The sequence below is a fragment of the Eleutherodactylus coqui genome, chromosome 7 (assembly GCF_035609145.1).
Source record: "Eleutherodactylus coqui strain aEleCoq1 chromosome 7, aEleCoq1.hap1, whole genome shotgun sequence".
Classification (NCBI taxonomy): Eukaryota; Metazoa; Chordata; class Amphibia; order Anura; family Eleutherodactylidae; genus Eleutherodactylus; species Eleutherodactylus coqui.
In genome coordinates, this window is record NC_089843.1 from 60320417 (window position 1) to 60335438 (window position 15022).

The window sequence follows — 15022 nt, forward strand, 5'->3', positions numbered from 1 at the left end:
TATAATATACGTATGATGCATGAATTTCTTAATCTTATGAGCAAGCAAATATCTAACCATATATAGTAATGCCTTAACCCTGAAGATTCTTTTGCTCAGCAACTGGCCTTAGATAGGTCAAATATAGAATCATAGAATGGTACAGTTATAAAAATATGTATATCAGCGCCTCTTCATCGAAAGAATGAAATAAAATACAGTGAGTATAAGGAAGCACTCACCTGGTGCTCAGTGGAATTCTCAGGACCAAGAATCCTCTGGCACCCGATCTCCACAAAGGCTTTTCGACCACCCTGGGTTCCTGATCCAGATAACTGGAGAAACATCCTCGGGATGCAGCCCACTCACGGGCTGTATAATCGAAGTATAGAGTGCAAACAATGGAAAAATCCCCGCACTCCGGAACCCCAAGGGATCAATAGTGGACTCTTCGGTCCGTAGTATTCTTTTTATTATCATGCAATGCGTTTCAGCACTATAACGTTTGCCTTTCTTAAGCATATAACATATATACTTAGAATGGTACAGTTGTAAGGGACCTCCAGGGTCATCAGGTCCGACCCCCTGCTTAGTGCAGGATTCACTAGATGATCTCAGACAGATATTTGTCCAGCCTTTGTTTGAACACTTCCATTGAAGGAGAACTAACCACCTCCCATGGTAACCTGTTCCACTCATTGATCACCCTCACTGTCAGAAAGTATTTTAATATCTAATTTGTGTCTCCTCCCTTTCAGTTTCATCCTGTTGCTTCTAGTCTTTCCTTGTACAAATGAGAACAGGGCTGATCCCTCTGCAGTGTGACAACCCTTCAGATATTTGTAGACAGCTATTAAGTCTCCTCTCAGCCTTCTTTTTTGCAAGCTAAACATTCCCAGATCCTTTAACCATTCTTCATAGGACATGATTTGCAGACCGCTTACCATCTTGGTAACTCTTCTCTGAACTTGCTCTAGTTTGTCTATGTCTTTTTTAAAGTGGGGTGCCCAGAACTGGACACAGTATTCCAGATGAGGTCTGACTAAGGAAGAGTAGAGGGGGATAATTACCTCACGTGATCTAGACTCTATGCTTCTCTTAATACATCCCAGAATTGTGTTTGCCTTTTTGGCTGCTGCATCACATTGTTGACTCATGTTCAGTCTATGATCTATTAGTATACCCAAGTCTTTTTCACATGTGCTGCTGCTTAGCTCAATTCCTCCCATTCTGTATGTGCATTTTTCATTTTTCTTGCCCAGATGTAGGACTTTGCATCTCTCCTTGTTAAATACCATTCTGTTAGTCGCTGCCCACTGTGCAAGCTTTTCTAGATCTTTTTGAAATATAGTTCTGTCCAGAGGGAGTTCCTCTCTTTGACTGATTACACAATTCGCAATAACCCAAAGGTATAATGTATAAAACAATTTAGATAGATTAGTCTTACAGTACTGTATACCAAGATCTTTTACCATGGGGTCCTACGAACTCTGTATGACACTACTAGTTTATGCTTATATAGACAGAGGTAAGCATCTCGAAATCTGTAATTATTTGCTTTTCCCACTGACTTTACATCAAGGAAGAAAGCCTGAGGCTGCTTTCACACCTGTGTTGGGGTTCAGTTCAGGGTGTCCGTCTCTCTGCTCTGTTTTGGGGGGAAAGAAACTGAAAAAAAATCTGTTTTTTTCTCCATTGATTTTAATGGAGTTCTTAAAAAAATCGAAAAGTAAACGGAAAGGATTCCATTTGCTTCCATTCCGTCAGGTTTCCGTTTTTCTTTTTTTAACAGAAAAATGTTGCAGTCTACATCTTTATTCTTTCCTTTCAAGGAAACGTAAACCTGACGGAATGAAAGTTTTTCCGTTTGCTTTCCAGTTTTTTGAAACCCCATTGATATCAATGGGGAAAAAAATTGTTTCAGTTTTTCTCCTCCACAAACGGAACAAAGAGATGGAAACCACAGATTTACCTAGGCTTATTGAAAAGTGATCAGCATCTGTATGTTTTGGATGGGCAGTGCCATTACAAATCTCATTGCTTAGCGAGAATATGTTCCTGAGGTTACATGTATTGCTACATTTTACATTTGCTTTGCTAATTATTTTTCACACGGCCCGGTGTTTACAGCAAAATAAACGACGCTAATGATGGGATAAATCCCTCTTTATGTATCAGATTTACACAACTGGGACCATTAGCTGCTTGAGTATGACGTTCCCAGGGCCGGCGGGTGGTATTTTTCCTTTCATGACAATGTTGTCTATATATCTTTCGGTTTTACTCTATTTATAGTGCGACGTGTTATTCGGACTCATCACCGCCAAGAGCAGAGGAGTAAGATATGACCAAGCTTGCACTCCAAGGCTCTATTGCTATCAGTACTTGACCTTCCTTAGGTCTTGGTGTACTGTACATTGTGTAAATTCTGGTCTACTGTCTAGAACTATTACCTGTGTAGTCCGTTAAAAAGTCATAGAGACTTGTGATGCTTGGACTCCTGGACTTACCACGGTATCATCTGCACCATTTGCGCTGGTTGTAAAACATTTCCATTGAGACTAGAGTTGCACAAAATTGTTATGCAATGTCTAATGTAACAATAAGTTGAGTCGCATTATATATTATGATGGGAGTTTATGCTACATTCCAAAAGGGCCACTCCAGCTAACTTTTTCCATGCCTGCCCCCCTCATCTAATTGCCTGTCACACCTCCAGAGGTATTCTGTGTATTCCAGTCACTTCTCTGCACTGCAGCCCCTGTCTGATACTTATCAAGCACCATCTTGAGGCTGAGATTTTCTACTTTCAGTTTTACATCTATCCTATGATGCATCAGCCCAGCAGTGGCTGAGGCTATACCCATTTTGGTTGCTGGGGGTACAGTATAATTATGATTACCTTCTATGTTGACCTAAATAAGCTACAGCCCAGATGTATACAGTCAGGAGGAGGATGAGCTGTGATCTCCTCTATTATAACTGTGTGACAGGAGCTGTTTGATCATAATTAGCAACTGTGATAGAAGTGCTTATGTCGCCCTAGGTAGTTTCTGTGGTAAGATTCATGCAACAACAAGCATTACACACACTGTGAAACTGACTTAAAGAGAAGCTGTTACCTACTTGTAGCCCTATAAGCTAAGCTTATGGGCTAAAACTAGGTGAGGTGCTGAGACTGGGGATGTAAGTGTTATACATGCTAACCTGCTCTATGACCTGTTGAGAACACAGCACGTGGTCTGTTGAGAGACACTTTCTCTCTCTGTGGCTGAACAATGGATTTTAATATCACCTTAAAATCAGCATTCAGATAAAAAGTGCCCGATGGTAGTATTTGCATGCAGTAATTATCGCTCATTTGCGGTCATTTATACGACTTTTGAGCGATAATCGTTGCATGTAAATGGGCCTTTAGCCAGTAAAGCAAAATGTGATTGTTCTCACGAAGAGAAAGCGAGTAATCTTGTGTATATGATACCTTTTAATGGTTAACACAAAGACGTGATGCTATAACGAGCTTTCAAACTTAATTATGGGTCTTCTTCAAGCTTAATGGAATAGATCTGAAGATGCATACATATACATACACATACATATGAAAAGGAACAGACATGGTGTGATTAATTTGCACTTAAATTACATGTGGCCGGGCATTTTTCTAGCCACAGACACAACATAGAACATATGAAAGTTAAAATATTAAAAGGTAATTTTGTAGAATAATTTGGGAGTACAAATTTATAACCATTTTTGACACTTTCAACACAGGCATAAACATTTCAAATGGCTGCTTGCTTGGAGATTATGAGAAATCTATAGCAGAGATAACACACAGACCTGGTGACCCCCTAACACCAATTTAGGGACCATAATTAGTCCACTGATAAGGGATGTGAAAGTTTTAAGTGTTTGCTCCTCTGCTCATCCTGTTCTGATATTGTTTTAAGTGCAAATTAATCACACCACGTCAGTGCCTTTTCATATGTATGTGTATATATATCTATGCGTCTTCGGATCTATTCCATTATAAGTGAGGAAGGACCCTAAGTCTGTTTGAAAGCTTGCTATAACATGATGTATTTTTGTTAGCCATTAAAAGGTGTCATACCTACAGGGTTACTTGGTTTCTCTTGTTGAGAACAATCGCATTTTCCTCCGAGAGTAACATATCTATTAGCAGCAGCCATACACCCTTGTTCAGTTTACAGACCAAACTTTTTGGCCTATTTTACATGGGCTACAGAATCACACGACTTTGTAAGACTACTACATTGCTACAAAATGTTCACGTACATGAACCATTGGAAACCATAGGCTTCATTTACATGCATTTTGTAGAGGCACATATCCATTTTTTTCTTTCCACTTTCTATTGATGTAGTTGATTTCTGGGTATCCCGGTGGCTCTTGTGATTTGGTCATCAATTGAGGTGGGATGGTAGCCCTGATTTAAAAATGTCTTTTTGAAACTGTGTAAGTGTTCCTCTCTGTCTGTTGGCTTGGAGCAGATCAGGTTGTATCTGATGGCCTGGCTGTAGACAATGAACTTTTTGATGTGGTTAGGATGGGGTGTCCTCTTCCCAATCATTTGTTTTTTTTTAGTTTTTTTTTAAACTTCATAAAAATTCAGAAATTGATTTGTAAGAATGGTGCCATTAGAGATGAGCGAGCATACTCGCTAAGGCAAACTACTCGAGTGAGTAGTGCCTTATGCGAGTACCTGCCCGCTTGTCTCAAAAGATTTGGGTGCCGGTGGGGAGAGCGGTGAGTTGCGGGAGTTAGCAGGGGGAAGCGGGGGGAAGAGAGTGAGAGAGAGATTTCCCACCCTGTTCCTCCCCGCTCTCTCCTGCCGCTCCCTGCCCCCCGCCGGCACCCAAATCTTTTGAGACGAGCGGGCAGGTACTTGCATAAGGCACTATTCACTCGAGTAGTTTGCCTTAGCGAGAACGCTCGCTCATCTCTAGTTGCCATCCAGTAGGTGGTGCTGCAGAGGTAGTGTTTCCATCTTCTTTTATATGCAGTTTTTAAAGGAGAGATAACAGATATCATAAAACTGTCACATTCCTCAGCTCAGTGGACTGATTAACCCCCTCCTTTTTTCCTCATGCTAGGGGCTTGTCACAGCTCAGCAGCTATGTGATTTACGATGGGGAACTGTCTAAACAACCATAACTCTTTAGTTTCCTGACTCCCTCTTCTTATGAAATGAACTACAGCTTAACTACTCTTTGTTAAATGAACTGGTAGTTAGAATAGTTGCTTTTAACTTGCAGGTAAAGTACTACTATTCTTTAGTACCACACCAGGTCACTACAAGTGTGATATTGGTCTAATATGGCACTTGCAAAACCGTGATTTTTATGCAACTGTGATGCATTTTCGAGAACCGCACATCACATTGCAGCACTTGCTTGTCCAAAAAATCACCCATTCATTTCTATGGGAGCGTGAAACTCGCACATGCATGCAAGCGCAATGCGTTTTTGCTCCCCTGAGAAGAATGGACAATTGTTAAACAGCTTACACATTCTTTGATAGTTCTATCACATCTATAATGACATAACACATGGGGTTAATTGAAGAAGTAGTGAAAAGAGATGCCACCAAGTTATATTTACAGGACCTCCAGAGACCTCATCTATTTATGACTGTCCAAAAAAGCAGTTCCCAACTTCCGCTCTCTTCCTGGTGAGAAGGCAGTGGTCATCCATATAAGTTTTATAGTCTCACACCATTCCTCTGTAATAGATGGTGTTCCCCAAGTATAAATAGATCTGTCATGGGCTTGGAGGGCAGTAGATCGAGATATCAGTTACCAGCGACGTAGAGAATTGTAAATGTGTCTTAATATAGCCTCTGCATTTGTCAACAAACGTTCATTTTTTTCCCGACTGCGAATCTCTTCCCTGTAAATTATGTTCTATATGTCCTTCGTCTTCTAGACTGTACATAGCAAATAATAGATGTAGACTGAATGACCGCTTCATTAGAGACATCTGTCCTTTAACAAATGGAGCTTGCCTGTATGGAAATTATCCCCGTGACCCCGGAACGCAGCATAAAATCATGTGAGCAAGTTTTCCATGGATCAGTTTCAGTGAGAATCTGCATTGCAATAAGAAAATCAAGCAATGTGAGTGACTTCCAACGAGGCCTGGAAAATCATCCAGCAAGAGGGGAGCCTGTGGATGTAAGCAACTCGTTAACTAAAGGGGTCAGAGGAGGATGTCGAAAATTGTTCTGACGAATAGGTGCTGCACAGTTAAGCAAATTGCAATGAACTGCAACACTGTTGCTCCAATTAACATGTCCGAATGCATAATTCGTCAATTCGTAGCATGGATGGGCCATAGTAGTGGATGGCTAGTTCCAGTGCCATGGCTGTTAAAGGGCTGGCTGCACCAACCATGCTGTTGAACTTAGTTCAAGAAAAAAGTGTCGCACCAACACTTTTTGTTCTAAGATTTGCAAAACCAAGTTCACTTAATCTGTGATAAAAGATTGAATCTAGTATAAACGTATCGTGCACAGTGATTGGTGACTGTAGTCAGGTGATCTTCCCAGCATTCATAGCAATAGTAAAAACATGGCCGCTACCAGCTGCAAATGTAGGTGTACTTTCACCACCCAGGAAAAGCCTATTAGGCTATCGGCCAAGTCCAACATCTTGGATTTTGTCTCCTAAACTAAATTCAACTAGTTTGATCCACCAAAATTGAGGGATCAAATTCAACCTAGATGTGAACTAAGATCACGGGCCTAGCTGTGTAGGTACAACGGCTTTCTACTTGATGTTAGATCAAAACTTTGGTGCAACTGGCCGTAGGAGAAAAAGAAATATAAGACTTCAGTGGGCAGAAGCGTAAAAAAAATGGAAGCAGTGGAAAAACATCACCTGTTCTGATGAATTCAGATTTCTGTTGCCCCGTGCTGAAGAGAGGACAGAATTTGGTGCAAGCAGCATGAATTGGTGAACTATTCCTATCAGGTGTCAACATTTCAGGCTGATGGGGGTGGAGTTATGGTGTGGAGAACATTTCATAGTGCCCCCTGGGTGCTGGACGCCATGCTGAAGTGCTACAGTTCTGAAAGACAAAGCAGGTCCAATGGGATACTCGATGGGTGTCTTTAATAAAGTGACCGTGCAATGTATATTCGCATATGTTTAGATACATTTATGAACCACAATAACACACAATAGGTGTATCTGAAGTGCGGTGTAAAACCAACGATAGTAGACACTTAGCTCTACTAAGTAGACACCTACTGTAGAAGAAAACCTTGGTACTTGGGTAAACCTATAACACACTTTTTCACATTTCTATTGTTTAAATGACAAAGTTGCCCAATATATATATTACCTATGTGAAAAAGTAACTACCACTTTTACTGCACCGTCTTCAGCACCAATAATGGCAATCAAATGGTCAAAATCAAATAGGGGTAGACAGCACGTCCGGCACGTAAAGACCTCTTTCACCACTGGCAACATTTCAGTTCCTGTGGACCTTTCTCAACCCAATCCCTTGGCTTGAGAAAGGGCCACGGGAACTGAAACGTTGCCAGTGGTGAAATACAAGAGGTCTTTATGTCCCGGACGTGCTGTCTACCCCTACTTTATTGGATTTGGACTTTTTTGGTACTTTGGATCAAGCGGCTTGTGAGACTTGCACTCATATGTTTCACAACTTCAGTTCTGCTTTATACATTTTGTTTACTGATGGTGATTTTTATAAAAATCTTAAAGGGGTGGTCTCGCGAAACCAAGTGGGGTTATACACTTCCGTATGGCCATATTAATGCACTTTGTAATGTACATTGTGCATTAAATATGAGCCATACAGAAGTTATTCCACTTACCTGCTCCGTTGCTAGCGTCCTCGTCTCCATGGTTCCGTCTAAATTCGCTGGCAGCTTGCTTTTTTAGACGCGCTTGCGCAGTCCGGTCTTCTCTATTCAGCACGAGCCGCTTCAGTGTGCTCCCCGCTACAGCTCTTCTGCGCATGCGCAGACGAGCTGTCACTGCTCGGGAGCGCACTGCAGCGGCCATTCTGCACCTTCCTCTGTTAGAGGAAGGTGCAGAAACTGGAGCTGCCCAGCGGAGAAGCCCAGCCCAGCCCAGCAGCCCCGAGAAGCGTCCCAGGTAAGTGATGGGTCGGGGGGGAACTAGCGCTGCGCCGGGGGAACTAGCGCTGCGCCGGGGGGGGGCTGTCGCTGCGATGGGGGAACTAGCGCTAGGCCGGGGGGGCTGTCGCTGCGATGGGGGGGCTGCCGCTGCGCCGGGCTGCGCCGGGGGGGGGCTGCCGCTGTGATGGGGGAACTAGCGCTAGGCCGGGGGGGGCTGTCGCTAGGCCGGGGGGGCTGCCGCTAGGCCGGGGGGGGCTGCCGCTAGGCCGGGGGGGCTGCCGCTAGGCCGGGGGGGGCTGCCGCTAGGCCGGGGGGGCTGCCGCTAGGCCGGGGGGGGCTGCCGCTAGGCCGGGGGGGGCTGCCGCCAGGCCGGGGGGGCTGCCGCTAGGCCGGGGGAACTAGCGCTGGGCTCCGGAACCTAGCGCTGGGCTCCGGGGCCTTCACCTGGGCTGAGGGTCTAGCGCTGGGGAGCCGGGGGCTAGCGCCTTACCTGCTGCCTGGCGGTGGGCGTCTGGTCGGCGGCTGCGGGGCGTCTGGTCGGCGGCTGCGATGCGTCCGGTTGCCATGGAGACACAGCTGGCGGCGTCTCGGGAGCGCGCACGTCGGGCTGCAGCGAGCGACGGGGAAAGAGCCGGCGGCCATCTTGAGAAAACTTTATAAGTTGCTGAAACGCTGGAACGGTAAGTACGAACCAGCTAGAAATGTCATTTACAGGGGGGCTTAGTAATGTGTACTTAATGGGGGGGACTGGGCAAAAAAAAAATTTAACTGCTTCCTCGAGACATCTCCTTTAATTTCTATTTTGCTTGCAAATTAAGATAGGATAATATGTTCTGCACTCAACAGTCTATTATAAATAGATACTTTTAGCTTATATTGATAGCTGTTGTATGCTTGTAGTGAATAATTCATTATCGGCTAATAGCTGGTAAGATGATTCCTGGCACCAGGCAGACTAAATAACACGAAAATGTTCTTTTTTTATCATTTAGGTGTTCGGAGCAGATGAAGATAATATGGGGAATGGTTGTTCTCAGAAGCTGGCGTCTGCCAAGTATCTACGGGTTTTGCTGCTCATTCTGATTCCATGTATTTGTGCTCTTATACTGCTGCTGGTCATTCTGCTCAGTTTTGTAGGTAAGCAAAATACTTCTTTGCCAATTGCCCAAACAGAGGCGTAACTTGTAGCTCCTGGTAGGTGGCACCCCCTACTATGGACCATTTATAATACAGGCGCTTTCCTATATAGCAGGCAGCTCTTTGACTCATTTGAGACTATTGATTCTGCGCTGCTTATAGCTAAACCACCTTTGTCTGACTACAGCTTTAGATGGTCAAAGCAATTTTGTATTGGATTTGTGCCATATGTAAAACTGGTGGTTGAATTTCTAGATTGACACAATCTTACTATTTTTATTGGTTCGTGTAGGTTTCGTTCGCTGCCTATAGTAATACAAAGTATTCAGATCATTCAAAGCCATATTTACCGACAGTCCAGATTTTTGTAAAATACAATTTAAAGGGATGGGATTTGCATATTGACCCTTGTAGCCACATTGAAGCATTCTGAGAGCCATAACATGATTTTGCAGACGATGTGAAGTATATTTTGGTGTTACTTTTTTTTTTGTACATAAAAGTTTGCATTTAATTTAAATCAATATTTTTTACGTTATGTTCAAAAAAAGAGAAGACAGTGCTCTGCTGTTTTCGTTTTGTCTTTAGTTAATTCTGCAAATACTCATATTGCATTAATTTTAAGATAATATCTAATATGTGTATTTTAATGTACTGCTTTATTAAAATTTTTAATTTTTTTTTGTTTTTAACAGCTTTTTAACCCCTTAAGGACCAAGCTGTTTTGTACCGTAACGACCAGACACTTTTTAGGGATTTTACCCATGTGGCGGTTTTACTGCTCTATTTTTTTCCCTTTAGCTACCAAAATTATTTTTGCTGCGTTTTTTTTCCATGACATATAGGACTATTTTTTTTATATCTTTTTCACTGACTTTTTTTTCTGTTTTTTAGTTTTATTGGGGGTAAAAAGCTAAAAAAAAATAATTTTTTTAACATTTATAATTTTAAAAAAAATTATTTTTATATTTACACTAAAATAAAGTATGGGAATGGGTTCCTCTATTTGTTTCGGACGTTTTGATATATAGTATGTATGGTTTTGGTTTATAGGGCGCATACGGTGACGTTTTTTTGTTGGCATCTGCTTTGTGTTCTCTTTCTTATGTATGTATTGTTGTTTTATTCTGTTGTTTTGTTTTACTTATGTATGTAATTATGTTTTTTACTATCTGTGTCCCCCATAAGACCTCTGGGGGACATTCACTTTTTCCCCCCCCTTTATTTGACACTTTCCTACTGTAGCTGGGGCATCCATAGGAGCCCTAGTTACAGGGAAAAGCAACCCCTCTGGTGATGTTAGTCACTTGCAGAGCTGCCAGGGTCTAGTCTGACCCTCCAGCTCTGCAGTAGCAGGGAATCCCGGGAGGTCACATGACCCCCCGAGGCTCCCGTAGTGAAAGAACATCTAACTTTCACTTTCCCCATACAGTGCTCATTGAGCACCGTATATCGGGGAAGCAGAAGGCAGGAAGGGTTAAAAACCCCTCCTGACTTCTGCTCCGGGTTATCAGCTGTCACTAACAGCTGATAAACCGTTCCTGCCTCTGACTGATTGCTGAGGCAGGAGACTTAGAGCACCGCCGTAATTTTACTATCGGCGGTGCTCTAAGCCCAAGACCAGCCGCTGTAAATTTACTGTGGCTGGTCCTAAACGGGTTAAAGGAGTTGTCCCAGTGCCAAACCATTTTTAACTGTAGCTGCAAATATGTTAAAATATTGAGACCAATGCTACTCAGCGGTCACATGCCATTCTCTTGGCAACACCGCTCAGATGTTGGGAGCCTTGATGCCAGGTGAACAGCACAAGACTGCTGCGGTCTCTGATTGGCTACAGCAATCAGCTGGTAGCCATTCTTAAACAATGACCTCGCTGGGGGTAAGGACGGGTGAGTACCGCTACTTCTATTATTTTAACACATTTGCAGTTATAGTTAAAAAAGTTGTCCTGCAACTGGACATTCCCTTTAAACTTTATTTTTTGTACTACAAGTGAACATTTACTTTTACTGCTGTGTTAAAAGTAAATGTTCACTTGTAGTATAAATGTAGATCACTGATATATAAATTGCAGGGGAGGCCAAAGACAACGGGATGGTGGTGTCATAGGGTGTCAACAGCTCGGGATTGGAGTTCTGTGCAATTGCATAATTCTTCAATCCTTTGTATGTCTTGCAGAACCAAAATATATGATAGGTAGAGATGAGCGAACACCAAAATGTTCGGGTGTTCGTTATTCGGAACGAACTTCCCGTGATGCTCAAGGGTTCGTTTCGAACAACGAACCCCATTGAAGTCAATGGGCGACCAGAACATTTTTGTATTTCGCCGATGCTCGCTAAGGTTTTCATGTGTGAAAATCTGGGCAATTCAGGAAAGTGATGGGAATGACACAGTGACGGATAGGGCAGGCGAGGGGCTACGTGTTGGGCTGCATCTCAAGTTCACAGGTCCCACTATTAAGCCACAATAGCGGCAAGAGTGGGCCTTTTACTTCTGAAAAGCCCTCATTAGCATGGCATACCTTTGCTAAGCACCACACTACCTCCAACAAAGCACAATCACTGCCTGCATGACACTCCACTGACACTTCTCCTGGGTTACATGCTGCCCAACCGCCCCCCCTCCCCCCCCACAGCGCACACCAAAGTGTCCCTGGGCAGCCTTCAGCTGCCCTCATGCCACACCACGCTCATGTCTATTTAGAATTGCGTCTGCCATGACGAGGGACCGCAGGCACACACTGCAGAGGTTGGCACGGCTAGGCAACGACCCACTTTAAAAGTGGCGGAGCGATAGCCCACAATGCTGTACAGAAGCAATGAGAAATAGAATCCTGTGCCACCGCCATCAGGAGCTGCACACGTGGGCATAGCAATGGGGAACCTATGTGCCACACACTATTCATTCTGTCAAGGTGTCTGCATGCCCCAGTCAGACCGGGCTTTTTAATTCATAGACACAGGCAGGTACAACTCCCTATTGTGAAGTCCCTGTCGACCCACAGCATGGGTGGCTCCCTGGAACCCACCGGCGGTACACAGAAATATCCCATTGCATTGCCCAACACAGCTGAGGTAGTAATGTCGTGCTTAATGCAGGTGGGCTTCGGCCCACACTGCATGCCCCAGTCTGACTGGGGTTCTTTATAAGTGTACAGATGTAGTAAAAACTCCGTGTGCACCTACAGCATGGGTGGGTGCCAGGAAGCCACCGGCGGTACATAGAAATATCCCATTGCATTGCCCAACACAGCTGAGGTAGTAATGTTGTGCTTAACCCTTTCCAATCCAATTTGTATATGGTTTTCCTAGGGGGCTTACTCTTTTTCTGCTGTTATACAACGGCGCTATATGCTGGCTAAAGCCAGTACTGCATGAGCTGACACGTAGGATAGGCTCCGACAGCAGAGAGGCTGGCAATATACAGTAAGAGAACCCCGACGGACGTCTACCAACAACGGAGCTGTACAGCCTTAAACCCTAATGTCTTCACAGGTCACACAGTGGACTGGAAAGGGTTAATGCAGGTGGGTTTCGGCCCACACTGCATGCCCCAGTCAGACTGGGGTTCTTTACAAGTGGACACATGTAGGTTAAACTCCCTGTGGACCCACTGCCTGGGTGGGTGCCAGGAAGCCACCGGCGGTACATAGAAATATCCCATTGCATTGCCCAACACAGCTGAGGTAGTAATGTCGTGCTTAATGCAGGTGGGCTTCGGCCCACACTGCATGCCCCAGTCAGACTGGGGTTCTTTACAAGTGGACACATGTAGGTTAAACTCCCTGTGGACCCACTGCCTGGGTGGGTGCCAGGAAGCCACCGGCGGTACATAGAAATATCCCATTGCATTGCCCAACACAGCTGAGGTAGTAATGTCGTGCGTAATACAGGTGGGCTTCGGCCCACACTGCATGCCCCAGTCAGACGGGTTCTTTAGAAGTGTACAGATGTATTAAAAACTCCGTGTGCACCTACAGCATGGGTGGCTCCCTGGAACCCACCGGCGGTACATAAAAATATCCCATTGCATTGCCCAACACAGCTGAGGTAACGTCAGCTGTAATGCAGGTGGCCTAAAAATTAATTTGATTACACTGTAGGCGAGGGCCCACAAAAATTGCTGTATCAACAGTACTAATGTACATCCCAAAAATTGGCCATGGCCAGCCAAGAGGGCAGGTGAAACCCATTAATCGCTTTGGTTAATGTGGCTTAAGTGGTAACTAGGCCTGGAGGCAGCCCAGTGTAACGAAAAATTGGTTCAAGTTAAAGTTCCAATGCTTTTAAGCGCATTGAAACTTATAAAAATTGTTCTGAAAAATTATTTGAGTGAGCCTTGTGGCCCTAAGAAAAATTGCCCGTTCAGCGTGATTACGTGAGGTTTCAGGAGGAGGAGCAGGAGGAGGAGGAGGAGGAATATTAGACACAGATTGATGAAGCAGAAATGTCCCCGTTTTGGATGGTGAGAGAGAACGTAGCTTCCATCCGCGGGTGCAGCCTACGTATTGCTTAGGTATCGCTGCTGTCCGCTGGTGGAGAACAGAAGTCTGGGGAAATCCAGCCTTTGTTCATCTTGATGAGTGTTAGCCTGTCGGCACTGTCGGTTGACAAGCGGCTACGCTTATCTGTGATGATTCCCCCAGCCGCACTAAACACCCTCTCCGACAAGACGCTAGCCGCAGGACAAGCAAGCACCTCCAGGGCATACAGCGCTAGTTCAGGCCACATGTCCAGCTTCGACACCCAGTAGTTGTAGGGGGCAGAGGCGTCACCAAGGATGGTCGTGCGATCCGCTACGTACTCCCTCACCATCCTTTTACAGTGCTCCCGCCGACTCAGCCGTGACTGGGGAGCGGTGACACAGTCTTGGTGGGGAGCCATAAAGCTGGCCAGGCCCTTAAAGACTGTTGCACTGCCTGGGATGTACATGCTGCTCGATCTACGCACATCCCCTGCTACCTTGCCCTCGGTACTGCGCCTTCTGCCACTAGCGCTGTCGGCTGGGAATTTTACCATCAGCTTGTCCGCAAGGGTCCTGTGGTATAGCAACACTCTCGAACCCCTTTCCTCTTCGGGAATCAGAGTGGGCAGGTTCTCCTTATACCGTGGATCGAGCAGTGTGTACACCCAGTAATCCGTAGTGGCCAGAATGCGTGCAACGCGAGGGTCACGAGAAAGGCATCCTAACATGAAGTCAGCCATGTGTGCCAGGGTACCTGTACGCAACACATGGCTGTCTTCACTAGGAAGATCACTTTCAGGATCCTCCTCCTCCTCCTCCTCCTCCTCCTCCTCAGGCCATACACGCTGAAAGGATGACAGGCAATCAGCCGGTGTACCGTCAGCAGCGGCCCAAGCTGTCTCTTCCCCCTCCTCCTCATCCTCCTCATGCTCCTCCTCCTCCTCCTGTACGCGCTGAGAAATAGACAGGAGGGTGCCCTGACTATCCAGCGGCATACTGTCTTCCCCCGCCCCCGTTTCCGAGCGCAAAGCAGCTGCCTTTATGGTTTGCAGGGAATTTCTCAAGATGCATAGCAGAGGAATGGTGACGCTAATGATTGTAGCATCGCCGCTCACCACCTGGGTAGACTCCTCAAAATTACCAAGGACATGGCAGATGTCTGCCAACCAGGCCCACTCTTCTGAAAGGAATTGAGGAGGCTGACTCCCACTGCGCCGCCCATGTTGGAGTTGGTATTCGACTATAGCTCTACGTTGTTCATAGAGCCTGGCCAACATGTGGAGCGTAGAGTTCCACCGTGTGGGCACGT

General features: G+C 45.1%; 1 protein-coding gene across 2 annotated transcripts in view; it reads left to right on the forward strand.

Moving 5' to 3' along the window:
• CORIN (corin, serine peptidase) overlaps positions 1–15022 on the forward strand; it is a 271828-nt gene that overhangs the window by 52283 nt on the left and 204523 nt on the right. For both annotated transcript variants that reach the window (XM_066573119.1, XM_066573118.1), the window contains exon 2: positions 9102–9246. In XM_066573119.1, coding sequence (XP_066429216.1) covers positions 9102–9246 — 145 coding nt within the window. The remainder of the gene's footprint in view (positions 1–9101; positions 9247–15022) is intronic.